General features: G+C 46.9%; 1 protein-coding gene across 1 annotated transcript; it reads left to right on the top strand.

Annotated features, from left to right (window-relative positions):
- Positions 1-922: 922 nt before the first annotated feature.
- LOC128783595 (cystathionine beta-synthase-like protein) lies at positions 923-24,267 on the top strand. The gene is made up of 17 exons (XM_053934465.1): positions 923-1,036; positions 6,612-6,742; positions 7,723-7,934; positions 8,164-8,270; positions 9,045-9,179; positions 12,129-12,208; positions 12,659-12,793; positions 13,311-13,380; positions 14,950-15,041; positions 15,878-16,003; positions 16,728-16,812; positions 17,008-17,113; positions 17,843-17,917; positions 18,636-18,770; positions 19,682-19,790; positions 22,310-22,394; positions 23,707-24,267. Exons 2-17 carry the CDS (start codon positions 6,701-6,703, stop codon positions 23,814-23,816), a joined length of 1,704 nt encoding a protein of 567 aa, XP_053790440.1. The 5' UTR covers positions 923-1,036; positions 6,612-6,700; the 3' UTR covers positions 23,817-24,267.
- Positions 24,268-26,087: the final 1,820 nt, after the last annotated feature.

Raw genomic sequence — 26,087 nt, 5'->3', positions numbered from 1 at the left:
GTCACAGGATCAATTAGGTTGGAAAACACCTCTGAGATCGAGTCCAGCCTTTGAGTGATCTCCACCATGTGAACTACACCACAGCACTGAGTGACACATCCAGTCTCTTCAGGGACAGTGACTCCACCACGCCCTCAGCACCCCATTCCAATGTCCAACCACCTGTTCTGTGAAGAGCCTCTTCCTAATGTCCAACCTAAACCTCCCCTGGTGCAGCTCGAGGCCGTTTTCTCTTGTCCTGTTGCTGTTTGCCTGGGAGAAGAGGCTGACTCACCTGGCTACAACCTGCCAGGGAGCTGTAGAGATCATCCCTGAGCCTCCTCTTCTCCAGGCTAAACACCCCCATCTCCCTCAGCCGCTCCTCACAGGACTCGTGCTCCAGACTCTTCAGCAGCTCCGCTGCCCTTCTCTGGACACGCTCTGTCACCCGAATGTCCTCCCTGAACTGAGGCGACCAGAACTGGACACAGTCTCTGGAGGCCCTGTGGGTAAACCCTGGGTGTTCCCCCCGGCTTTCCCTCAGCGATCCGGCCGGACATCGCTGGACATTGCCGGACACTGCCGGACATTGCTGGACATTGCCGGACACCGCCGGACACCACCAGACATTGTCCGACATTGTCGGACACCGCCGGACATTGCCGGACATTGCCGGACACCATCGGACATTGCCGGACATTGTCGGACACTTCCGGACACCATCGGACATTGCCGGACACCATCGGACATTGTCGGACATCGCCGGACATCCCCGGGCGCTCCGGCCCCGCGCACCGCGCTGCCATTGGCTGGCTCGGAGTCGCCAACGCCCCCGCGCTGACCAATCAGCGCTCGCCGCGCCGCTCCCGCCCCTCCGGGGCGCGGCCGGGGCGGGGCCGGGGCGGGGCGCGCGGGGGGCGGGGCCGCGGCTCGCGGGCTCGCCTTAAACGCCGCGCATCCTCCGCGCCTTCATCCTCCTCCTCATCATCATCATCACCGGCACCATCCCCAGCGTCCCCACAGCGGAGGTGTCCTGGGCAGCGTCCGGATCGCGCGGGTGAGGTGGCGGCCGTAGCGGAGGGTTGGGCGGGGGCCGCCGCATCCCGATGGCCGCAGGTTGCATCATCCGCGGGAGCGGGATGTGGGGGGGTGAGAGCTGGGGGTGGCCGTGCCCCACACCCCAGAGGGGATGGGGGATGGAGGGCTGCGGGCCGGAGCGGATTGCCCGCAGCGGCTGTGGAGGCTCCCTGGGTGAGGATATTCCAGAACCGTCTGGATGCGATCCCGTGCCATGTGCTCCGGGATGGCTCTGCTGGCGCAGGGAGTTTGGACCAGATGCCGAACTATGATCCCTTCCAGCCTGACCCGTTCTGTGATTCTGTGCTGGGCTTCTCTTTTGGTTTTGCAAGGAAGGTGAGAGGCAGCTGCGGATGAGGGGAGCCCCGGAGCTGCTGGCTCCACTGCGGGTGCCCAGGACGGGCCGGAGGGTGCCTGGGAGCGCCTCCTGTGAGCCCGGAGCAGAGCTGGGCTCTCTGCTGATCCTGCAGGTTCACAAGATGACTTTGAGCCTTTTGGGTCTCTCTCGGGGTTTGGCACCGGCTCTCCAGCGGGTCTTGGCTCGCTGCCCATTGTTCTCTTGGGTGAACAATGAGGTTCTCCTGCAAGGTTTCTGTGGCAGGTCTGGCTGATGCACTGGACCATGAAGCTGATTTTTTACATTTGATTTCATATATTACCCCTCCCCAATTGGGAGGGATCTGAACTTGGCTAGGACCTGAGGGAGCTGCTCAGTAGCCATGTTAATAAAGCTCCCGGTGTCTTGAACCAGCCACAACTTGAAAGACAAGTGATTGTTCTGTTCCTGGTGGAGTGTCTAGTCCGCTGTGTATCTCTGTAATCCCAGAGCCTTTGACCACGGAGGTTTTGGAGTGCTGGGCCCTGTTCCAGCAGAGTTGCTCACTCTGTTCACCCTTGCCAGGAGTCTGTTTGCTGATTTGAGGTGTGAGAGCTCCGTGTTCTGCAACGCTTGCGCTGTGGAAAGGCGGAAAAACACAGAGCGTGGAGGCAGGGGAAGGGAAACGTGGGGATCTCATGTGGGAGAGAAAAGGCATTTCCTGGAAAGCTGGGACCTGCTCAGAACCTGCTGCTTCTCTTCTCTGGTTAGATCACCACTGATGAAGTGTGGTTTAGGTGCCAGGGCAGGCCCAGTACTGGGGCATTTGCACTCGGCATCCTTTTCCATACCAGCTGGTGGCCCTCGGTTCCCTGCCATACCCTCTGTGTGAGTTACCCAGCTTCCCTGAAGCCAGAGCCTGCATCAAACGAGGGTGCTGGCAGCCAGGGGCAGGAGTGACCCATGTCCTGCAGGCTCAGGGACATCACCAAGCTGGCACTGGCAGCATGGCAGCCTGCCAGGGTGGCTAGCATGGGCTGGCCCCTGGCTACTGGCCTGTGGCCTGCATGTGAACACAGGACCAGGCCCACAGCAGTGCCGTGCTCCTGGCTGCTCTGGGGATCCTGCTAAAAGCTCCACAGGTGCAGCCAGAGTGATGGCAGCTGGTCTTTCCCACAAAACACGCATCAGCTAAAAGCTGCCTTCCTGCCCCGCTCTCTGCCAGCCTTTATCAGAGCTCCCTGGGCTAGCAGAACTCCTGAAGGCCTTGCAGGAGGCACCAAGATGCTGGGGAAGGACTGCTGTGCTTCTGCCTGGCTTAAAGACCTGGTCAAAAACTGAGAGCAGCTCCCTCCTTTTGTCCTGCTGGGCAACTTGTTTAATCTCTGAGCATCTGTCACCCTGCCTGGAATCCTCCTCTCCCTGAGCTTGGTGAGCTGGGCAGATCAAGAGCTCTGCTGCAGTGTTGGTCCATCTCTGTGTGCTCAGGAGGGGGAACTAGAAGCAGGGAAAGAAATACTGAAAGCTTCTGACTGCAACAGGTAAAAACACAGATAAAGCATTCTCCAGACTTTTCTCTAATGCTGCTGTGCTCCTGAAGACATCAGTCTTCACTCAGAAGAGTTATCACGTGAGTCCAGGCAGGGTTGGAGTGAACTCAGGAAATGGAGCTGTCAGATACCTGTGTGAGGGCTGCAGGCACAGCTTCCCTTCTCTGGGGGCACAGCAAACTGAACACTCCCCTGTTCTCCCTGGCTGATTTCTAGAATAACAATTGCCACAGCAGTGGAAGTTGCTTTGCTGCCAGAGTTTAATCTTTGCAAGTTTACAGAGGTGAGGGCATTAAAGAACTGCCCCTTTCCTTTCAGAAAGTTATGAGTGTGCCAGCTTGGCTTTTAAAGAGTGATCATCAAGAGGACGTGCATGTGCTCACCTGCTCTGTGGGAGAAAATGGAAATAAGGCTTTGGATTCTTGAAGGATCTCTTCCTAGAGCCATATGTTAATTCATTCCCCTGTTACTTCAGGTCACTTGATATCTCCTGGCACAGGAGGGATGGCTGCTCCTGAGGAAGTAGCAAGGGCACAGACACACTCACAGAAAAACCCAAATGTTTGACTTTCTCCATAACCTGTTCCAGCTATGGTGTTTCCAAAGGCTGGGTGGGTACTGCTGCATCTGCTTACCTGCAAAGTTCCTACAGCTCTGTAAGACCCTGTGCTGCTCAGGCTGAGCAGAACAACTGTTCTGCACTGGTTCATTTGTACCTGCTTAGCATCATCAAGTTTCCCTTTCTCAGGCTGCAGCAGAATGGAATTCTGTATGCCATCCCTGCCTGAGCAGTCCCCCCTGGGGCCATCTCCCTCTGATTCAGCTCTTGCAGCTGCCTGTTAGACAGCTTCCTCTGTGCTCCAGGCCAGCCTCAGTTAATTTGGCTGCTGCACAGGGCATGGTTAAATAGTGCAGTGCATTAGTGCTGGTACCACACACTGTGCACAGCCATGGAAACTGCAGCTCCGGACTCATCTGTGCTCTGAGCTCAGCTCAGGATTTCACTCACTGGCCCTCAGTCCTGTTCTCTAGGAGCTGAGAAATACTTTCCCTGTGGAGATGGATGCAGGGGTGTGAGCCTTGCCCATGAGACTTTCTGGGTCTCATCACTCTGTCCCACTCCCCTTTGTGACTTAGATTTAAGTGGCTTTGTAAATTCTCTTTCTGACTAATTATTTTTTTTTTTTTTTGCCTTATGTGATCTGCAGATACAAGGGCAGAAGCTACTCAGGCTTTTCTAGTTAGACTCTACCCACACCCCCAGCTAGTTATGGGAGTGTTCCCCTTTACAGGAAAATTAAATTCAGGCTGACAGAATTTTTTTCCCTGAAGATGGGCAGCTCTTCCTGCAGCTTATCTCCCTTGGCCTCAGCTGACAGTGTTCAGCTGCAGCTACAGGAGCAGAGTTGCCATCCTCCTGTCCTGCTTCCCCAGAAAAAAATGTTGTTTTGGGCCTGTAGGGAGGATCAGGGTGGGGATTTGGATGTCCTTGACCACGTCTGACCCCATTTTGCTGAGGTTGTGTCACCTAGGGCTGCAAGCAATTAATTATGTTGCTTAAGGCTAGTGTTTGGTGACAGGATTTTTAGCTTTTTGTCTCTCTTCTTGTTTTTGTTCAGTTGAAGCCCCCATTATTGAAGCTTTGATCAAACACCAAGTATTGCCATTATGAAAATATGAGAGAATCTCACAGCTTATTTGAGGGCAATAAATACAGCTTTTTCTCAGCTTCTGCTATTCAATAAGTAATGAGAGTTGCTGTTAGTAAATTACTAAATTTTTGCCTTATAATAAAAGAAATGAGGTGCTATTGCCTTGCCCAGTCCAGAGGGAATCCACCAAAAGGCAGCTTTTTGAGAGCTACATTAATTTCTTTCCTGCCATCAATACAAAGAACAAATCCTGTAAACCTCTTAATTTTTTTTTTTTTTTTTACTGCAATGAATTTCTCCCTCTTTCATCTCAGATTTTGGACACCCTTGAAAGACACTGAGAGCTGGTGGTGTCTTAAAGCTTTTAAAGGTTTTGTGCTCTTATTTTATGATAACTTGGAAGCGGAACAAAATTTTCACTTTCCTGTTCCTAAACCCTTGCTGCTTTTCTGGTGTATTTTGAAATGATTTGATGCTTTGGCAGCAAGGCCCCCTTTTTAGCTGGGCTTTGTCAATATTGTCAGTGTTACCTGTGGCACAGGCAGTCACTGTCTGTGTCTAGTGTTTCATGCCAGCTGTCTGAGGGAGCATGTGCCTCATAGGAAACCTTGAAACTCCTCCTTTACCCAAAAAAAAAAAAAAACACTGATACTCTGGACTGTGAACCAGAATATATCCTAGAAAGAGAAATGAGGGCTGGGTTTTGCTCTGGAACTGGAAGTAAGCTGATTTCTGGTAGCAAAGACAGGTTGGTGCTAGATTTTGTGTATTTATGGGATCTTTGCTTTTTTAGACTGGTGTCTCTCATTGTAACCCTGGTCAGTAGCCTATGACAGGTTATAGTCCATCTATGACAGGTTATAGGCAATCTATGACAGGTTATAATCCTTCTTGGCTCTTGGGCATGCATTAACTGATGAAATAGAATTGTATATTTTTGGTGGCATGGAAATCTTTTTGTCTTGAAGGAAAAAGAATGCAAGTCTTAGTCTGGAAAGCTGATCTTATCAGAGGTTTTTTTTTTTTTTCCTAGAGTAGAGCAGTTTAAATGCTTTGGGCATTTTCTTCCAGCCAGCCTGCAGGAAGGGCATTGGAGTGCCTGAGGCAGCAGTGGTTAGTGGCCCGTGTTAACTTGCAGGATCAAATACTAAAGGTCACTGATGCTGTAATCCAGATTTTTTCCAGTTTTCTCACCAGACCATCAACTCTGTGAGATCTTAAATATGTGTTTTGTGTGCATCTACCAGGAGGATGAGGCCAGGGACCCTTTCCAACACAATTCAGTAATGGAAAGAGCTGAACCTTCCTGCAAAACAGTGATGAAGAAAACAAACATTAGGGGAGAAAAAACCCTCATGCTTTCCAAGATTTCAGCCAGATTTTTGTCTTTAATTGATAGGAAGCAGCCAGGCTCTGTGAACAACTGGTAGGAGAAATGAACTTTGTTTTGTGTTTACTAATTTCTGGAGCTAAGAGCTGCTAGAAGCATGAAGTGTTTGCTGTGTGTGTTTTATGCAGCATCACTGTAGCTGTGCATGCAACACTAATTGATTTTGGGTAGGAACTTGTGAGATTTTGCTCTCCTTGAGGGTGGAGAGGCCTCTGTTCCTGGATAAAGCCTTTTTCCATAGTTGTGTACAGGTTCTTCTGGAGACAGCACCATGAAGCCCTTTCACCCTTTGTCTCTCTAGGACTGTATTTCCTGTGAACTGAAGTATTTCCTATTACTTTTTGTGGCTTTCAAGCTCCTGGAGTTGCAGAAGGTCTGATAAAAGATGTTTTGTGCTTACTGTGGAAGACAGGGCAGAGGGAAGATTAAGTAAATGCAGGAGGGACAGGGTCAGGGCACCCTCCATCAATCCTGCACAATACCTCTGCTGCATGATTTATTTTTAATCCTGTTTATAGAAGTCATCTTCACTTTGTTTTGCAGCTTCTTTTTTTTCCCTATGAAAAAGATGTGTGTTTTGCCCCTGTGACAGAGTTTCCTGATAGTTTGGTTTCTTTTTTTTTTCTTCTAACTTGTATGATCTGCAGCTTTGAAGAGGATTCCAATCTTGTGACCCACAGCAGTCGTTCTCCTGAAGAAAATCCTGTTTTCTCTGCCACCACCCCCACAAAAAACCATGGAGAAGTTTGTATCAGAAAGGCCTGTTCCTGCCTCTAAGGTACTCACAGCTTTTTGGGGAATATTGTTTGCCCATCTTTCCATCACCAGGATTTGGGAGAGCAGTTATCTGTCCTGGTGTCAGCTGTCCAGCCAATGTGTCTTGTATTGCCCAGCTTCTGGGACTTGTTTCTTAATCAGGCTAAGCAATATTTCTTATCAAGACAATTTGTTTATTTACCTCTATATATGTATTTGTAAAAAACACTGCCTAAATTAACTGGTTTGTTCCTTACTCGTTATGTCTGAAGGCTGGCTTTCCAAAATGTTGTTTCAGAATCATAAAATGTGTTGAAATAAAGAGTTACTGAAGCAGAGGCCCAAGAGAGCTCTGAAAAGTTCTGGATTCCCCCCCCTCCCAACCCCTTTCAAGGGATTAATAATAAAAAAAACCAAAAAAACCCTGAAGGGAATACTGGAGTGGAAATGCAGGCTGAACAAGGGGAGAAACTTCCATTTTTACCAGAAGCTCTGTGGCTGGAGAACTTTCCAGGGAAAGGCCAAGACCAAGAGGTTTCAAAGCCAGGTTGGATGGGGCTCTGAGCTGCTGTGGAGGAAGGTGCTGGTGAAACCTTTCTGGAAGAGTTCTCTGTGACCACTCAGCCATGCAGAGTCTTCTGGCACAGTTTTCTAATTAGTCACCAAGCAGTCTTACTGTATTCCAGTCTGCTTGGAATGGGGAGGTTTTGATTTCTGAGAGCTTTTGGTGTGGGAGAGGTGTCTCCCATGAGAATAGTCCTGATTTTTTGTGTGTCTGTGGAGGCTGGTTACAGTGAGCACATGTGTGTTTAAATTATCTTTGTGTAGAGCACTGTGGTGAGCTTTTGCTCCCAAACTTGCAGTGCAGGTTCTCATGTTGGTGATAAGGATTTGGCAAATCAAGATGATGCTGAAACACTTCCCCATCCTCACAGCACCATGGAAACATCAACTCATTTTTTTTTCTTTTTTTTCTTTTGTCTTCTTTTTCCCTCCCCCAAGAATGAAATCCTTACTCTTCCTTCCCAGAAGAAGCCAGATACAAACTCATGCCCTCATGCACCTGTCAAATATTTAGTCCCTGGTGGGGTGGAGACTGAGAACTGCAAGGCTAATGAGAAGGAGAGGCAGTGGATGCGCCCTGATACACCCAGCAAATGCACCTGGAAGCTTGGGAAGCCCCTCTCTGCCTCCCCCCATCATCATGTCACCCTGTAAGTGTTACCTTATTTGCTGATTTTCAGCAGGAATCCAGGTCTGATTAATCCATGTTTTGGATCAAGGACTTGATGTTGTAAGTTTGTATCCAGTGGATATTCCTTTGAACTAAAACAGCTGAAATAACCAGCCTGATAAAGGAGGAGAAATAAAAAGCAGTAAGTGCTGTGTGGTTGTTGTGTGACCCTTCTGTGAATACACTGACTTTGTTTGTGTTTGTACCAGGCCAGAGCCTCTGAAGATCCTGCCAAACATCCTGAATAAAGTTGGCAACACACCTTTGGTGCGGATCAACAAGATTGGGAAGCACTTTGGGCTCAAGTGTGAACTCTGTGAGTTGCTGCAGGCAAACTACAAAGACTGTTTCACAAACTTGGGTAGATGGGGTTAGTAGTGTCATATAACCTGGCCACAGGTTATTGGCAGGAAATGGTGAGGAAAAATTCCTGGTTTTCCTTGGCAAATTTTCTGGGTTTAGGATCTGGTCATCTAAAACATCTTTGGGTTTGTACTTCATGAGAACAATTCCTGCAGCTTTTCCATTTCTGTAGAAAATGCTAAATGTTCTTAGTAGAACGTAATTTTTTAAATTTAAAGAAGTTGTGTGAAGTTTTTGACTGCTTCTCCTACTCAGAGTATTCATCAGTGAGTGCAAAAGGCAGCCCTGCAGTTATCACTAAAGATCACTGAAAATGATTAAAGGGGTGAAACTGTCAGTGATTTTTTGTTGGTTTTTTTTTTTTTTTTTTTTTTTTTTTTTTTGGGTTGGTTGGGTTTTTAAACCCAGCCATTCTGTACATACTGACTCTGATCTCAGAGTCCTGAAATGGGATGAAGGGATTAATGCTGGGAGTTCTGGAGTGAAAGTGCAGGCTGAGCATGGGGAGAAACTTCAGTTTGATCAGAACTTTTTTGGCTGGAGAACTTACCAGGAAAGGGGAAGGGGCAAAGAAGGCCAGGGGAAAGGGGCAAGACCAGGTTTTAAAGCCAGATTGGATGAGGCTTGGAGCAACCTGTTCTGGTGGAAGGTGTCTCTGGTCAGGACAGGGGGTGGAGCTGGATGAGCTCTGCAATCCCTTGCAGCCCTGCTGGTTGTGTGTTTGCAGTGGCCAAGTGTGAGTACTTCAACGCCGGGGGCAGCGTGAAGGACCGCATCAGCATCAGGATGGTGGAGGATGCTGAGAAGGCTGGGATCCTGAAGCCTGGGGACACCATCATAGAGCCAACCTCTGGGAACACAGGTAGGGCATGGAGAGACTGAGGAAAGTGTGGGGGAAATGCTGTGGTGGTTTTCCTGGAAGAGGCAGGTTTGAGGTCACAGCCTGTGCGGGGAGGAAAGGGAATCTCTTCCTGCCTGCGTGGTGCAGGGAGCAGTGCCTCTTCCACCTCACACATGGAACAATTCTGCAGTGCCCTGTGCTGACCAGAGCAGATGGGAAGGTGTTCTGCTAAATTGCAGAGCCTCTTTGCTTTAACAGAAAGGAAGTGCTAGGCCAGACTCACAAGGGTCTTTAGGAATTCAAGTCTGACTGAAATTATTGGGAAAAAAGCACCCATAAGACTGGTGTTGATGCCTTGTGAAAGCTGACCTAGAGCAGAGGCTGGACAGAGCTAGAGAATAAAGTAGGGATTTATGAAAAGGCCTCCATGGATCCACCTTGGGCAGCACAAGGGCCCAGCCAGGCCTGCACCCAAGAGGAACCAAAATGGTCCCAAAATGCACGAGCGCTCCCGGGGGCTCTCACTGGGATCAGCTCTGCTCCATTTGCACCTTGCAGTTCATTGTCCCATTCCAGCTTTAGCCCATGCAGTCCCATCCTGCTTGTTTTTCTCTCTCCAGCCCACGCTGTTTGTGCTCTTGGGCCTGAGATTTGGATAATTTGTCCTTGGTCCCCAGCTGGAGAAGGAATTGTTTTGTCTCCCTGCTCTGTGAAGAGAGCTCACCATCCCCTAATGTGAAGCTCAGAAGTACACGCTAAAGCAGCACAGAATGTGAAAATATAAAAGCTGAAACCTGAGGCATCAGTGTGACTCTGGATCTTCCCCTTCTTTCTGTTGGGGAAGTCCCATGGTTCCTCTGTCAGGTTTGAGGAGCAGCCCTTTCCATGCTGGTGCAGGGGAGATGGGAGATGAGCTGCATCCTTACAGCACTGCCTGACAGAGCCCCTGCACGCCTGGGTTGTCAGCAGATTCCACCTGGGTCCACATTTCCTTCTTGGAGGGCTGGAGGAAGGAACATTCCCCCTAGGGCAGGGGCCAGGGCAGAGCACTGATGATCAGTCTGGAGTTAACTCTGGGCTCCTGTGTCAAAGCTGTTGTAATTGTGTTAAGCTGCTCTACTCATGGAGAGTCAAACACACCTGGAATATTCCCCCTGGAGTCAAATATTAAATGCATAATACTGTTAAATAGAAATAGTTAAATATCTAAACACTGCCTCCTCTGAGGAGGTTTGTGGGGTGAGCTACAAGCTGCCCTCCTGCCTGCTGTGCTCAGGTCTGGTCCTGCTCCTAAACTCTTCTCTGGACTTCCACCCACTGCTGCTTTCTGACAGGCACAGAGCAGGCAGATTTTGTTCTGATGTGACTGGAGGGGATGAGCTGATCTGTGACCAGCTCCCCAGCCTGCAGCAGAAAACTGGGAAGTCACATCTGTTGCTGTTGGCTCAGCTGTTCTGGGGGGGGATCAGGGGATTCTGGGGGCATTCAGGGCAGCTGAAGCCTTAGTGAGTGTGGCTGTGCCTCCTGCCTGAACAATGGCCTGGAGTGGAAAATATCCTTGTGTGTTGCATTCCTCCAGGATCCAAGGTCTTACTGTGACATCCCTCTCTCTGGGTCAGTACCTGATAAATGATTCTACTTGCACAGAATCCAAAAAGGCAGAACTGAGAGAGATACAGGACAATTACTTCAGAAAGCTGATTTTTTTTTTTTGTCACATAAGAGCAAAGACCAGGGCACACAGTAACCTGAGAGAATTGGTTTTTGCTCTCTACTGCTCAGAGCTAGTGAGTATGTTGAATGTGAGAGCTAATGTGTTATATTTTTATCCTCTCTGCATCCCAGTTCTCCCTCACCCATAGTCCTGTTTTTATGTTTGCTGCATTTCCAGGTCAGTGGTAGAAAGTACAAAGTATTAGAGTTCAGGTCTCAAAATCTTTTCTTCATCACAGACCATAAGGAAGATCTGGATGACTTCTCTTCAGCCTTTGGCTTTAATGAAGCTGCTGCTGTCTTATTTATTTGTGTATTTGGGCACCCATATTTATATATAATATACTGAGAAAACTTTCCCTTCCCAATATATCAAACACTACTTGAGTTGTTTTAGGTGTGAGGTATGCTTCTCTTACAGGAAGAGTTAAAGATTATTAGGGTGGTTTTTTTTTTTTCCTCCCCTATGCAATCCACACAAAACCAGAGCCACCTTTGAACAAGCAGTTTCTGTGTAGGGTGAGCTCCATGTGCAGGTGCCCAGAGGAGCAGGGGAGCTGCAGCCTGACCTCTCACACCTCTCAGGCAACCTGATCAGCTCAGCCTGTCCAGCAGAGAGGTGATCTGACAGCAGGTGTAAGCCTGTCTTCCACAGGGACAGCACTTCTGAGCTCAGCCCTTCAGGTGACCAGGCAGGAGGTAGAGATTTTCAGAGTAGAAATGAGATGTCTGTCTCCACAGCCAGGGTGCTTCACTGGGGTAGCAAGCTGACAGAGTGTATTAAAACCTCAATCACCAACAGCATCTAAATAATTTCTTTTTAGACAGGACTTAGTTTCAACACATTGCAAATAGGGATTTATGCAGAAGTGAGTCAATAGAGGCTCTACAGACCTTTTGGCAGAATCCAAGTGATTCCTCTCATCTCTTCCAGCTTAAAGCACATTCCTTTCCCAAATTAATGCTGGAAAAATGAAGTGGGTGAGACAGGAGGAAGGTGATGTGCATGTAGTAAAGCCAGCAATTTGCACATGCCAGGTTCCCCCACCCTTGGCTAAACTTCCTCTGGGCTGTGAACCTCAAACAAGGATCAGCACCTGTAAACCCGACAGGCAGAAACATTCCCTTTGCCACCCCTCTGGAGACACTCTGGTGGAAATGTGATGAAAGCCAGGGCATGCCAAAGCTGGCACTGTGGGTTTTGTGCTCTGCTGCTGCTGCTCACTGAGTGCTCTGCTTGCCTCTGCTTGCTTGCAGGGATCGGGCTGGCCTTGGCGGCGGCAGTGAAGGGTTACCGCTGCATCATCGTCATGCCAGAGAAAATGAGCATGGAGAAGGTCAGAGCTGCCTCTGTTTTCAAGAATTTAAAGATAAACATGTTTGCACTCGCAGAGCTCCTGCTGCAGATCAGTGCTGGGGCTTCAGAAACAAAGGTGCAGGCTCTTGGCCGGGGAAAACTCTGCTGAGGTGCTGTTGCCAGTGCCCAGAGAAATCCAGGCTGGCTGGCCATGGATAGAAAATGTCTTGAAGACCCATCCTCACAGCACTGCCACTTTGAAAACTCCCATAATTGTTTTAAATACAGATGTCAAGACAACCTGAGGTTTGCCTGGCACATTGAAGTGGTTACCTGTGCCCCAGGTGAGCTGTTCCTTGCTGAGCAGATGGTGAAGGAAGACAGTGCTGAAGCTTTGAATATCCTGCAAATATTCTGGCCTTGGGGCTGAGCGTGAAGGGAGCCTGTTGAGGGTATTTTGGGGTTTTGTGACCACCTTTATTTGCTGCAGGTGGATGTCCTGAGAGCTCTGGGTGCTGAGATTGTGAGGACCCCAACCACAGCCAGATTTGATTCTCCTGAATCTCACGTGGGAGTGGCCTGGAGGTTGAAGAATGAAATCCCCAATGCACACATCCTGGACCAGGTGAGAGCCAAGGTGTCAGAGGTGCAGGTGTAGCATGGAGGAGGCTCTGTGGTGTTCTGGGTTGTCTGTTCAACACTCTCACGTGTGTCTGGAGGAGAAGATGCCCCAAATCTGGAGCTGGGGCTGAGCAGTCACCACATTGTAGGAAAGGAGGTTTTTACAGTCACTAGAGAGCAGCAATGAGCTGGTGTTTGCCAGAGCTACAATACTTAGGGTGTCTATTTCCACTGAGCTGGCAATCCTGTGAGGAAGAATGGACACGGGGGTCACATTGCTAGGAGTGCTGTCCCACAGACAGGACTGATTTTGGCATGGGAGGGTGCTGGCACCTTAGGACTGCGCTTAAATTAGGTCACTTAGGAGGCCTAGTTCCAGATAAAACACAATGAAGCGTTCTGCAGAGAGTATGTTTAGGTGTTGTGAGGTTTGAGGATTGTTTGAAATGTTTTTGAACTCACTCAAAATGTGGTTTTTGTACTTCTGATCTGTTTTATGGCTGATCTGCCTTTCTATTTAGTACCGCAATGCCAGCAACCCCCTGACCCACTACGACACCACGGCTGAGGAGATCCTGCAGCAGTGTGATGGTAGGTCTGCTCTACTGCTAAACCCCTTCCAAGAGCTCCTGGTAGTGCCTTGTTCTTATGTGCTTGGAGAATGAGCCCTCAGATGAGAATAGCATGGATTTTGATAAAGCAAACCCCATACACATGCTGTGTGTTGTTAGAGAGTTATTTCAGTAGTCATAGTAATGATTTTTTTTCCATTAAAGAAGAATTCTTTGGTTTTTAGACTTCTCTGCCCTGTGAGCAGGTGGAGAAAGTAGTGATGTTTAAGTTACTTTAAAAAAAATCCCCATAGGTAGACTGCTATGGAATAGAGTCAGTCTTTGATCACAAATAAAGAAATAGAGGTTTTAGCATTCCCAGAGCAAATACTCCAATACACTGGAAGCATCTTCATTTAGGAGTCCTCAGGAGCACAAGCTGCTCTGTGTCACAGCTGTCACCAGCAGGACCCTCTGGCTCTGCAGGGCTCTCCCCAGTGCTGGCTCTGGGCAGCTGAGCCCCAGAAGGGGCTGAGCTGGGGCAGCAGAGCTTCAGCTGGGCTCATTCCTCAGCTCAGGAGCTGGTTTGAGAGCTGCTGGAGACATTCCCTGTGATGCTGCAGCCACGTGGGCATTTCCATAGGGCACAGAAGGGAGTCATAAGAAGGCTCCAGGCCTGCCTTATTAAACAGTGCAGTTTCTGACTGGACCTTCTGATAAGAAAATCAGCAATTAAATTCATTCACATAAAGGTGAAGACCCCGTGGAAGGTTCCCCTCCTTCCTAAAACTCTGGCTGTTCAGAGGATTTGCCTTGTCTTTCTGTGACAAACTTTGAGTTAAACTGAGTATACTTTTACAAGCTGCCATCCCACAAACTGAGAGTCCAGATGAGTTCCAGATTTAGGCTTCTTGTTTCTGTTTACTTCCCCTTACAGCCCAGGCATTGTTCAGTTACCCCTGCTTGGTGGGGTGTTATTCTCTTGGCTGCTAAGCAATTGATTTTGTGTGTGAATTGGTGATCTTTTAAAAATCCCTTTTTTTTTTTTTTAATTAATAAAGCTGAAAGCTGTCATGTGGATGCACCAGAGAAGCTGTAGGTGGTGACACAGGGATGAACTATCATATCCACACTCACTCTGAGTGCTAGTGACCAAAACAGTCTTTTTCACATGAAAATGAGGGAGCAGTTGTGTTAACATTTCTCTCCAGGGATGCCTGTCCCATGCTCTTGGCACTCACTCAGTTAATTAACAAACATAATGAGCTGCTCAGTTTAACTTAGAGAATGACTTGTCTGTTTCAGCAGACACAGGAACAGGAAAGCTGCAGCTATCAGCTCTGTGGGCCACATGCAGCTGTGTCCAAAGTGCCACAGATTGGTGCCTTGCCAGGCATCTGGGTGGACATTTCAAAACCCTTGTTGGAAAAAATGATGATTGAGCAATGTAGTTTCAAGGCACAGCTCCTGGGAAGCAGAGAGTCCTACCCTGCCCTTTTCAGCTGCTTTGTGCCTTTTTGTTGAGGAAAGTTCATCCTTAGGTGTAAGTGGGCTCTCAAGCCGTCCTTCTGCTGGAGATTTCACACTTCTCTCCCACTCCCTTAAACAGGAAAGGTGGACATGGTGGTGGCCACGGCTGGCACAGGAGGTACCATCACTGGCATCTCCAGGAAGCTGAAGGAGAAGTGTCCAGGGTGCAAAGTAAGTGAGAAGCACACTGCTTTTGTGTTTAGTGTCTCCTCAAACTGCTTCCCTTGGCACATCCCACTCCTGGTAAGCCTGCCCTGGCTCTCTGTGGGAAGCTCTTGGGGATTCTCAGTTAAAATGTAGGTCTGGCTGCAGAGAGGATTTCAGTGTTTGAAATCATTGTGCTCTGGTCCCACTGGTGACCAGAGTTCAGGTTTGGCTCAGCAGATGAACGCTGACCCTCAGATCCCTCTGTGGGGTGCCTGGGAAACTTCCTTCTCTGGAAGTTTCTTCTTCTGCTGTGCTCTGCAGCCTTGGGTTTCCTCCCTGGCTGTGCCTTTCCCAGCTGCTCTGGAGCTGCTAAGGTTTTGCCCAGTGGAATTGTCTCTGCACACACCAGCCTGTGTGTTTTCCTGTGTGATGTGTGAGATTTCCTCACAGAACTCAGGATCCTGCTTCAATCTTGAGAATTTTCCTACACAGGCAGGGAGTGGTAAAGAAAATAAAACTGATCTGCTTGCACTTGGCACAAAATGAGTTGTCTGTAATGATGCCTGGCATGTGAATGAGCACAGCCTTGTCTCAGGGAAACCCTGTTTTCTGTTTAAACCGAGCAAAACCCATGTGTAGAACAAGTGGTGGCATCACTCTGAGAAGGTAGGATGGGTTTCCAAGGGGGCCAGAAGCAGCAAAGCCTTTTGCTCCCAGGGGAGGTGAATGTTGCCACGAGGAAATGAACAGGAGAGCAGGTTGGCTGTGTGCCACCAGCAGCTGTGACAAGGCCAGTGCTCACAGGGGCTGTACTCTCCAAAGCTGTGTCTTGGTGGCCTGAGTGGAAACTGCTTCTCCAGATTATAGGTGTGGATCCTGAAGGCTCCATCCTTGCTGAACCAGAAGAACTGAACAAGACTGACAAGACAATGTATGAAGTGGAAGGAATTGGATATGATTTTGTCCCCACAGTGTTGGATAGATCTGTAAGTCTCACTGCTTGGTTTACTGCCCTTTGCCCTCTGCTGGGATGCAGGACTGAGGTTAAAGGCAGAGGAAAATTTGGGGAAGTATTTCTTTGAGCTGAAATGGAAGGGTTAGCAGACAGAACTATTCCTGTTCCTTCCATCAGCATAAACAGCCCTTGAAAGGCTTCTGAACTGGCCACATTAGTTTTGCAATGCCAGGTCAAAATGCTGTGATAACATTTTCCTGCAACACACACTTTTATGCTTAAAAAAAACCCAAAACACACCCCAAAAAAATCAGTCATGAAACACAGTAACAATTAAACAGACACACAACAAAGAACACCAACTTACCAATCACAAAAAAACCCACAAAACAACAAAACCAAACCTTCCAGCAGAGCATCCCAGCCCCTCCTGGACAAAGTGGTTAAGACTGTCCTGAGCAGAGCCTGTGTCCCTGGGAAGCCTTCCAAGAGGGGAGGAAACTGGTGCTGTCTGAGGCTGACTCACAGCAGCCTGCTCTCACAGAAGAGTTCCAGCAAGGATCCTTTTGTGCTGATGTGATCATCTTACCTTGGCAAAAAAACCCCACTTGGCATTTGGAGGAGGATGGAAACCCCTGGCTCAGTAGGGCAGCTGCTCCCTCAAAGAGCCAGAGCTGAATTCACACTGGTTGTGTAGCTCCCCTGTCCCTCCTCAGTTAAACAGAGCCTTGTTTCTGTCTCCTGCCCCTCCCCAGACAGTGGACCAGTGGTACAAGAGCAATGATGAGGAGTCATTTGCCTTGGCACGGATGATGATCCGCGAGGAGGGGCTGCTGTGTGGTAAGAGCAGGCAGGAACGCTCTGCCTTTCTCTGAGCAGTCTGTGGGAGGCTGAAGCCTTGTGCAGATCAGAGACCTCCTTCCACTTCAGATCTTGATTTCCTCGCTCTGGGCTCCTCTGTTCTCTCTCCTCCTCCCTTTTGATGGCTTTCATGCGGTGGTTTGACAGTGTTGGCCCTGCTGTGTGTTCTGGCAGGGGGCAGCTCGGGCAGTGCCATGTCTGTGGCTGTGAAGGCGGCCAAGGAGCTGAAGGAGGGTCAGCGCTGTGTTGTCATCTGCCCTGACTCCATCAGGAACTACATGTGAGTGTCCTGCTGCTTTTCTCTCTGGGAGAGAGGTCAGGGAGTCCCTCAGACCTCACAACACCCAGTTATCCCAGCAAAGAATGTCTTTGGGGCACAAGTTCTGAGCTGTCTAAAAGGGGTCTGGCATGGAGCAGGAAGGATCTTTTCCCCTTTAAATCTGAACTCTGATTTCAGTAGATAATCATCACTGGTTAGCATTTCTCACAGCAAAGACCTTGCTTTCACTGTGTTATTTGTGGGGGACCATTCCTGGAAGGGTTCCTGTGCCCACAGCAGGATCCAGCAGTCCTGCAGCAGCCACACTCAGGGTGGGTTTGCAGGTGGAAACATCAGGGCTTTGAGCTGTGCTGAGAAGTTTTTCTCCAATCACATTGAAACATAGCCCAAAACATGGTATTTTTAGCCAAGTTTCCTCACCCATGTTGCATCCAGCTCAATATTGGACAAACAGCAGCTGCAGACAAGACACATCTCCATTCCAGGCTGTGTCTCTGTGATATTGCAAGGGGCTGATGCAGTTGGAGCTTTGTTTCCTGTGGGACTCCTTTTTGTCCCCATGAGTATTTCTTCTCCATATCCCTGGCTGCTAAGGGTGGATGGCAAATGATGTCCTATTTCCACTTACACTTTATCTGTTGGTGGCAGTGAGCTGTGAACAGTTGTCTCTGTTTGTTGTCAGATGTTCAACCCCTGCTAATGAGCTTTTCACTTCCTGGTGCTCTGCAGGTCCAAGTTCTTGAGTGACAAATGGATGATTCAGAAAGGGTTCATGAAAGAAGAAGACCTTGGCAACAAACCCTGGTAAGCCAGTCAGATCCATTTGGATTTCCAGCAGTCTATTCAATCGAGTTTATGGCAGCTGCTAATTTAAAGCTCATTTCAATTCACACTTCTCCTTTGATTTAGCTGATCTTCCATGCTATTGTCTTGATGTATAATTGCAGCTATTAATCAAATCTACTTTAATTGGTTCACATCCTTTCTTGAGTTGTATGGCAGCAGAAGAAAATTTGGTACTTAATGACTTTTTTTTTTCTAATGAAAAGTGTTATATTTGGAATTAAAAAAAGAAAATATGCAAAGAATCCTTCCAAAATCAGAGTTCTTGAGTGCAAAGCACTGCAAGTCTACATAGCTAGAAGGGAATCTTCCCTCAATTGTTGCCTGTAATGACTGCAAATACAGATAGGTCTTTGAGTAGGAGTGCAAAATTTTCTGTGTGAGAGATAAATAATGAAACTGGGAGGTTCAGTGCTTTCCACTGACTATCTGTAATTGTAGAAAGCAGACGAAATGAGGAAAAGGGTTTGATTTTCAAGCCTTCTCACAATTCAGAGACTTTCTGATGTTGGGAATAACCCCTGAGAGCCCTGAAGCTTTATTGACTCTGGCTGAATCCTGACTCTGCCTTGCAGCCTTTTGTCATTCTTGTGGTGCTGGAGGCCCCTGTGCACGAAGGGCTGGTTCTGTTTGCATGGGTTTTCTGTTTGCATGGGTTTGTTTTTCACTCCATCCCCAGGTGGTGGAACATCAGTATTCAGGAACTGAGCCTCTCTGCCCCCCTGACTGTGCTTCCAACTGTTACCTGTGCAAAGACTGTGGAAATTCTCCGGGAGAAGGGATTCGACCAGGTACCAGTTGTTGATGAATCTGGGTATGTCCACATATATCACTCTTCATCCATTTGTATCACTTCCCTCACCAGGTCCTCAGGGATGTCTTTTAAATGCTTGCTGGAAATACTGGAAGGGGGAAATAAAGGGTGTCTTTTCACCCATCCTTTTTCGTTTGTTAACGCAGTTCAGAAATGTTGCCTTGAACACACCAATGCCGGGCTTTGTGTTTTCATCTGCCCTTCACATGATTCTAATTATTATTATGATATACTTACTCATTGTGTCTCTGCAGGATAATTTATTTTCTTTTAATAATACCAGCTAAACTTAAAGAAAGCAAAAATTCCTGTTTAAAACAACCAACCCCAAACATGCCTGTGTCTATGAGAGCTTTCTTCAGCACACTGTGTTACAGTGCAGTGCTGCAGTGACCCCCAGAAACCAGGTGTCCCCAGCAAGCTGGAATGTGCCTTATCACCCTTCAGCCCTCCTGCAGACAGGCTGAGTACTGAGGAGTTGCTCAGTTGTGCTGACCTGAGGGATCCTCACAGGGAGAAGGGAAATGAGCCAGACTGGGGTGAGCTTGTCTCTGGCTGTCACACCTTTCAAAAGAGCAGAGCAGATGGTGAAAAAAATGAAGCAGTTTGTGCTTTCCAAAAGCTCTCTGAGATTGCAGGTAGCTCTCTCCAGTTGCAAGGAGCAGAGATAAAAAGGTCCTGGTGCTCAGAAGGACCTCCTGCCTGGTGTGTGAGTCCCCAGAACCTCTGAGAGCTGTACTCTGTCTCCTGCAGCCACACAGAATCCAAGTGTACCATCAATAATGCTGCATTATTACCCTGAAGTAGCTGAACTGACTCCTCCAAGCTAGCTGAGAGTGGATGCTTTTTTTTCTACAGGAACACCTGAGCCTTTTGTGTTTTTTATCCCTATTTTGTCTCTCCTTCTCCAGGGTGATTCTGGGCATGGTTACCCTGGGTAACATGCTTTCTTCACTGCTTGTTGGAAAAGTTAAGCCTTCTGATGAAGTCAGAAAAGTAATCTACAAGCAATTTCAACAGGTAGGCAGGTGTATACTGCAGCTCCTGGTTCTCTGGTTGCAAGTACTGGAGTAGGTGTGCTAACACTGCATAGGCTGGGTGAGGTTCACCTGGGGCCATGCCAGCAGCTGTTACTGAGCACAGAATTTTCCTTTAAAAATGTGGGATGCTTTGCTTAGTTTTCACCAGGATTTAAGTTCCAACACTGTCCCACTGTACAGTGTCCACACTGGATTGAGTGCTGTGTTCTGGAAGTGTGCTTAATCCTTCTGTTCAACCTGTGAGCCACCTAAGGGTGCTGGTTCTTTATGGACAAATGTAAATTTATTTTTTCCTCCCCAGACAGATAATCCAGCATCATGGGGAAATGTGGTGCGTAACACAACTGCCTAGTTCATGTTCTCCCTCACCTGGGCACCTCAAGAGTTTCTGGGGCTGGTGATGTGGGATGGTTTCTGGGGCTGCTCTGGTGTTGGCTGCATCAGCCAATTCTCTGCACTTCTGAGATTGTGGCTCTTTGCCATGGGCAGCTTGAGGGCTTCTTTAGTAAAGAACAGCTTAACCATTTCTTTTCCCTTTATTTCTGGTATTTTCTTGGTGGAGGCTGGAAGGGGAGTGACACAAGCTGTGGTACTGCTGACATGATAAATAAAAATGGTTATTTTCCATTTGAATTGATGGGTTAATGGAGAAACATGGTGGAATGCACATAACCTCAGAAGTATTGTGGATTTTGCTTTTCTTGCCATTTTAGTCAAGCTGATTTGGCTTGACTATGAGTTTGGCTTGTTTATGAGTGAAATTGGGAAAATGAATCATCTGTGTCACCAAAATCACTTCTGATACATTGGATACCACAGCCTGCATCAAATAAGAGGCTTAACCTGCAAACCAGGGCAAAAGTACATTTTGGAAAGATGGGTCTTTTGGCTTTTTTAGGTTGCTCAGAGAGGTGGTGGATTTCCCATCCCTGGAAGTGTTCAAGGCCAGGCTGGATGGAGCTCTGAGCAACCTGGGATAGTGGGAGGTGTCCCTGCCCATGGCAGAGAACTGGATGATCCTTAAAGTCCCTTCCACCCCAAACCATTCTGTGATTTTATAACATGGGCAGCCTGCTTTGGTAGGATCACCTCAATTACTTTATGATAATCTCTTAGAATGGAAGCAGAAGGCTTAGAGCTTTTTTGAAGTTACAGTTGTGCTCTGGAGATTTGAAACACCAGTCACAGGATAATTTGCCAACCCAAACAAGTGCTAGTGGAGGGAGGAGCCATCCCTGTAGAATCAGATGTTAGTTCCAGTGGTTTGGGTTCCCAGTCATGTGTAGTGTAGTACTCACTGCCTAGAGACCTAGTAAGCTTAAAAACAAAGCCTAAATGTGGGAAAACCCGTGGGCAAATGTTTAAGGACCTTGAACAAGCAGGTGAAAACTCTGTGGGGGTTCTGTTAAGTTTCCACTGAGCATCTCTAGGCATGTTTATGCCTTCATGGTTGTCCCAGTGGGGCACCCAAGGGGCTGCTTGTCCTGGTAATCTGTAGCCTGCCCACTCCCTGAAGGCAGATTTGGGACTGATGGGTGACTCCATGTGGCAGATTTCTCACCTCCTTCCTTTCCTGGCCCCCAAATTTAAGGATTGATTCCTCAGTCTGGACTATAGCAGGTCTCTTATACACAGGCTGCTGGAATCCTCTGACTCCCAGTATGGTGACAGAGCTCTGTGTTCCAGTGCAGCCCAACTGTTCTTGCTGTGTCATTTATTTCTCACAGAGAGGCTTTTTGAATCTGCAGTGCAAGACTCTTCTTTGCTGTGGATTCCCTTAATAAAAGGATGTCAGATGGTGGGTGCTGGGGAGAGTTCACCTGGTTAATGGAGCTGCTGCTTCATCTGTTAACTCATGTTTGAACAGTTTTAGGCATTTTTTAAAATGATTGCAGCAAGTGATTGCTGAAGTGTTTTGGAAATATCTGTTTTTTTCAGAGTTGACACAGGGTGCTTTCTTGTTCAGTCTTTGTAAAGTTGAGCTTCACAAAGAAAATGAATTATTAAATCTCTGTTCCTTGATTTGCACCTGAATCCTGTGTTAGCTGGCAATCTTTCACCCTTGATTTTGATTTTTGGCTTCTTTGGGCTCTTCTACCTTTGCAGATCATATTCACTTCCACAATGATTTGCAGCCTGATTTGTTCACTTTTTCAATCTTTTTAGAATAAAATCACCAAATATAAACTCTTTTATGGTCACTTCTTTTGTTGAGACACATGAAATACTTGACCTTCTTTGATTATTAGCACTTTTCAGATCTTCATTAAATTCATTATGTTTACAGAACCAGAAGGAATAACTTCATCTAGTGCTTAGTGGTTTTTTGGAAATTAGAAACAAAGAAAACTGATCTTTTAAGTTGGACTTGATTTGTTGGTGGGAGCAGTACACAAATGCTGATGTATTGATTTTAGTTCTGTACAAAGTGTATGGGGATTATTGACTGCTAAACATAGAAAGGACTGTTTTATTCAAGTTCTGTAACTCTCTCCTCAGATTAACCTGAAAGACAACTTGGGGAAACTCTCTCACATCCTGGAAATAGACCACTTTGCTCTGGTGGTTCATGAACAAATTCAATGTGAGTACAAAGTACTGCACCCGGTGAGAGCAAATCTTTGAGTGGTAACAAGAAGCAAGTGAGAGTGTGAATGTGTGAAGTGAGCTGTGAAGAAGCAAAATCCTCATTCTGTGTCTAAATTTGTGCTACTGAGCCTAATTTCCATCTCTGGAGGTGTTCAAGGCCAGGCTGGACATGGCTTGGAGCAACCTGGCGTAGTGGAAGGTGCCCCTGCCTGTGGCAAGGGTGGAACAAGATGATTTTAAGGTCCCTTCCAACCCAAACCATCCTAGGATTAGTAAGACTCAATAAATCTTCAAATCTGAGGTATATCACTCTTATATGTGAATAATATTTTGTCCTGTTTAATCTTCCTAATAGTAGACAACTTTGCAAAGTTAAAAACACTGAGAAATGAGACTCAAAACAACATTAAGTTGTGCCAGATAAATTTATCTTTAGATTCTCAATTATAACTGGAAAGAGAAAAGCCATCAAATTTGGGGCTGTTCCTGATAATCTCCATAAGGATGTGCTCTTGGCTCTGAGCTGACCATTTATAAACCTGGAATCTCACTGGAAGCTTGCAGTGGAACAGATTTTGAGTAAAAAAAAAAGCTCAGGACAGTCCAGCTGACTGAAAAAACTGAGAATAGAAGTAGACTAAACATCTCAATACAGGCAGACTTTAGGAACTGGAATATAGACCATTGATAAAGGGCCAGAGGTCATGTGGTCACTTGGTTCCCAGGTCAAGGCTTAGGCTCACAATGAGAAAATTACTTGAACCTGTGCTCTCAAAGCAGCAAAGACTAAATAGTTAGCACGTTTTTTGGATATAAATGGGGTATTGTGATTTTTATTCTGTGGTTGACAGGGATGGAGGAAGATGGTTGTGTCACATTTCCTCCTCAAAATGTGGTTCCATTGGGCCATTCAAGTGGCCCCTGGTTCCAGTGGGGTAATGCCACTTGCAGCTGTTTCATGCAATTATGTTTGAGGAAAATACACTTCATAACAAGAGGGCCTGGTTGGAATTTTTGTGTCAAGAAAAATAAATCCACTGGATCCTTATCTTTCCTTCCATAAAGTTTCAGTGTTCCTTTTGATGAGGAGCTTTTCTGAGCTGAAAATCCTTGTCACTTGCTCTGTGACTCTTGGCCAAGGTGCCTTTTGTGTCCCCCCTGTGTGTGTGCCAGGATCACCCAACAGCTCCAGGCTCATGGAGCTGGGATGGCTCAGCCCCTGATTTTACAAACACTGCCACTAAAACCAAGGAGAAAGGGTTGTGTTTGTGGCTCCTGGAGCCAGAACTCCCATTTTTTCCGTGCAGATCACTCGGATGGCTCCTCCAGCAAGCGGCAGATGGTGTTTGGCATCGTGACAGCCATCGACCTCTTGAACTTCGTGACCGCACGGGAGCGCGAGAGGAAATCCAACTAGAGCCAAGCAGCAACGTGGAGCCTCCTCAACATTCTGCAATCTCTAACAAAGAATCAGGTTTATGTCTTAAGTAGAATAGGGTTTTTTGGGGTTTTTTGTGCTTTTTTTTTTTGTTTGGTTTTGGGTTGTTTTGTTTTGTTTTTTAATTCTGAAAATAAGCAGTTAGCTATCCTGGTGTCAGCTATCCAGCCAATGTGTCTTGCTGTATTGCCCAGCTTCTGGGACTTGTTTCTTAATCAGGCTAAGCAATATTTCTTATCAAGACAATTTATTTTTTTACCTATATATATATATATATACACATATATGTATGTGTAAAAAATGCTGCCTGAATTAACTGGTTTGTTCCTTACTTGTTATGTCTGGCTTTCCAAAGGCTGGCTTTCCAAAATGTTGTTTCAGAATAATAAAATGTGTTGAAATAAAGAGTTACTGAAGAAGAGGCCCAAGAGAGCTCTGAAAAGTTCTGGATTTTTCTCCCCCCTCCCTATTTAAGTTAGATAATACTTGTGTGGAGACAAAATTGGGACTGGGGCATGGGGAGAAGAAAGGAGGGTTTCCCTTTAGGTGGCATCATTGTAAAACAAGAAAAAATCCTCAGGGCTGAAGCTGATACTTGCTCTGCTCTGAGGAAAAGCTGGTTTGAGTTAGAAGCATGGCAGTGAAGTGACAAACATCAACCAGTGACACTGTTTTACACAGTGCACCAGCTTCCCCTGCCACGACAGACCTATTTTTTTTTCCCAATGGTGTCCTGATAAATAAGCACAAGTAAGGGAAGATTTAAAAGGTAAGATCAAGCATCTTGCCCAAAGATTTTTTTAAATTACGCTGTTTCATCTGTTGCCTTCCTCTTCCCTCCTCACCCTCTCATTTATCTCAGAATGCCTTTTTTGTGCCTGTTTCAGGAGGGCCAAAGATAAGCTGTCAGGAGCTGTGAACTCCTCCAAGTCTTGTTCAGGTACTCTTACCCTGTAGTGCCTCATTCTAGGAGAAAAGCCCTGCATTGGCTACTCCTTCAGATTAGGGCTGTTGCTGAAGGCAAGTGACCCATCCTTACCTTAGACTGTGGTTGGCCATTAAATTCACACACTTCTTTAAGATTTAAGACAATTTTTCCCTAGGCTCTGGGAAAAAAAAAAAAAAACTACTGTAAATCTAAAAATTTACAACTTCAGTAGTAACTGAAAGTTTCTAAAGAGTGATGAATTTCTTTGTGCCATTGTAGTTGTTACTGCTGCTAGGTTTTAGCATTACTGCTAAAACTTTACTGGCTTTTATCTGATGGGTTTTTTTCCCCATTTTCCATCTGACCTTTGCTGACAGCAGCAGGGAGGGACGTGCTTGAGTAGCTGAGGTTTGTTATTTTCCCTTGTCAAAGCTCCATGTCCTGACCTAACTGAATTCAGCAAGAAATATGAAAATGGTAGAAGGAGGTTCCCAAAGCTGCTTTTCAGAGCGGCACAAGATGGGAGTTAAAGGTGGGGCAGCAAATTAGTCAGTTATAAAGAAGTGTAGAGATTTGAATCTGTTTTTGTGGTTCACTGTTCATACATGAATCCCTGTAGTGCTGTGAAAACTGGCAGTATTGTGGACTGAGGCACAGGGGGTGGTTAGAAATGGTGGGGAACATGGGATAGGAGTCTAATCCCAAGTAATCCAAAGAATCCCAATAAATTCAGCTGCTCCCCTGGGGTTTGCTAAGAACACGAGCTGTCTCCTGCTCTGCACTGGCACAGGGAGGAGAAGGCTTTTCTTATCCACATGGTTGAGACCAGAGGAACTGGGTAAATAAATGGAGTTGCTGCACAACTGAAAAACTTTCCAGAGCTCTTTCCCGTGGCAAGGATGAAGGCAGCAAAGAGAAGGGGACAGGGAATCCAGCAGGGCTGAAGTTCCCCTGCAAAAACTTCTAAATGTGATGCTTTCTTGCATGTCTCAGAACCTCATTGCTGGCCTGGTCCTGGTTAGTTGTGGTAGGGCTGATTAAAGCTGGGCTAATCTTTGTTTCAAATGCTCTGAAGACCAAGACACTGCAGTTTGTTCAGTCTTTTACCTGAAATTGAAAGCCAGAGCCTGAACAGAGCTATATTTTTTTTCTGAAGTGAGTGCCTGCATCTTCTGTTTACCTTTGCTGCTTTTGCAAGCACTGACTAAACCTGAAAACTGTTTTGCACATGGATATTTTTATCAACAATTTATGCTGTATTTGTTTGTCACCGTAGGAGATTATCAGTCTTAATGTTGGCTCCGCAAAAATACCTTTTATTT

This window comes from Vidua chalybeata, chromosome 2 (genome assembly GCF_026979565.1).
Source record: "Vidua chalybeata isolate OUT-0048 chromosome 2, bVidCha1 merged haplotype, whole genome shotgun sequence".
NCBI classification, from domain to species: Eukaryota; Metazoa; Chordata; class Aves; order Passeriformes; family Viduidae; genus Vidua; species Vidua chalybeata.
Note: the sequence above shows the minus strand (reverse complement) of the source record. Positions and strands in the feature narration are given on the sequence as shown.

What these genes read in the sequence shown, in the direction of transcription:
- LOC128783595 (XM_053934465.1), top strand. Translation starts at nt 6,701, where the DNA reads ATGGAGAAGTTTGTATCAGAAAGGCCTGTTCCTGCCTCTAAG. An exon ending in AGAAAATGAGCATGGAGAAG is followed by an intron (nt 12,209 to 12,658) that starts GTCAGAGCTGCC and finishes TATTTGCTGCAG; the next exon opens with GTGGATGTCCTGAGAGCTCT. An exon ending in GATCCTGCAGCAGTGTGATG is followed by an intron (nt 13,381 to 14,949) that starts GTAGGTCTGCTC and finishes TCCCTTAAACAG; the next exon opens with GAAAGGTGGACATGGTGGTG.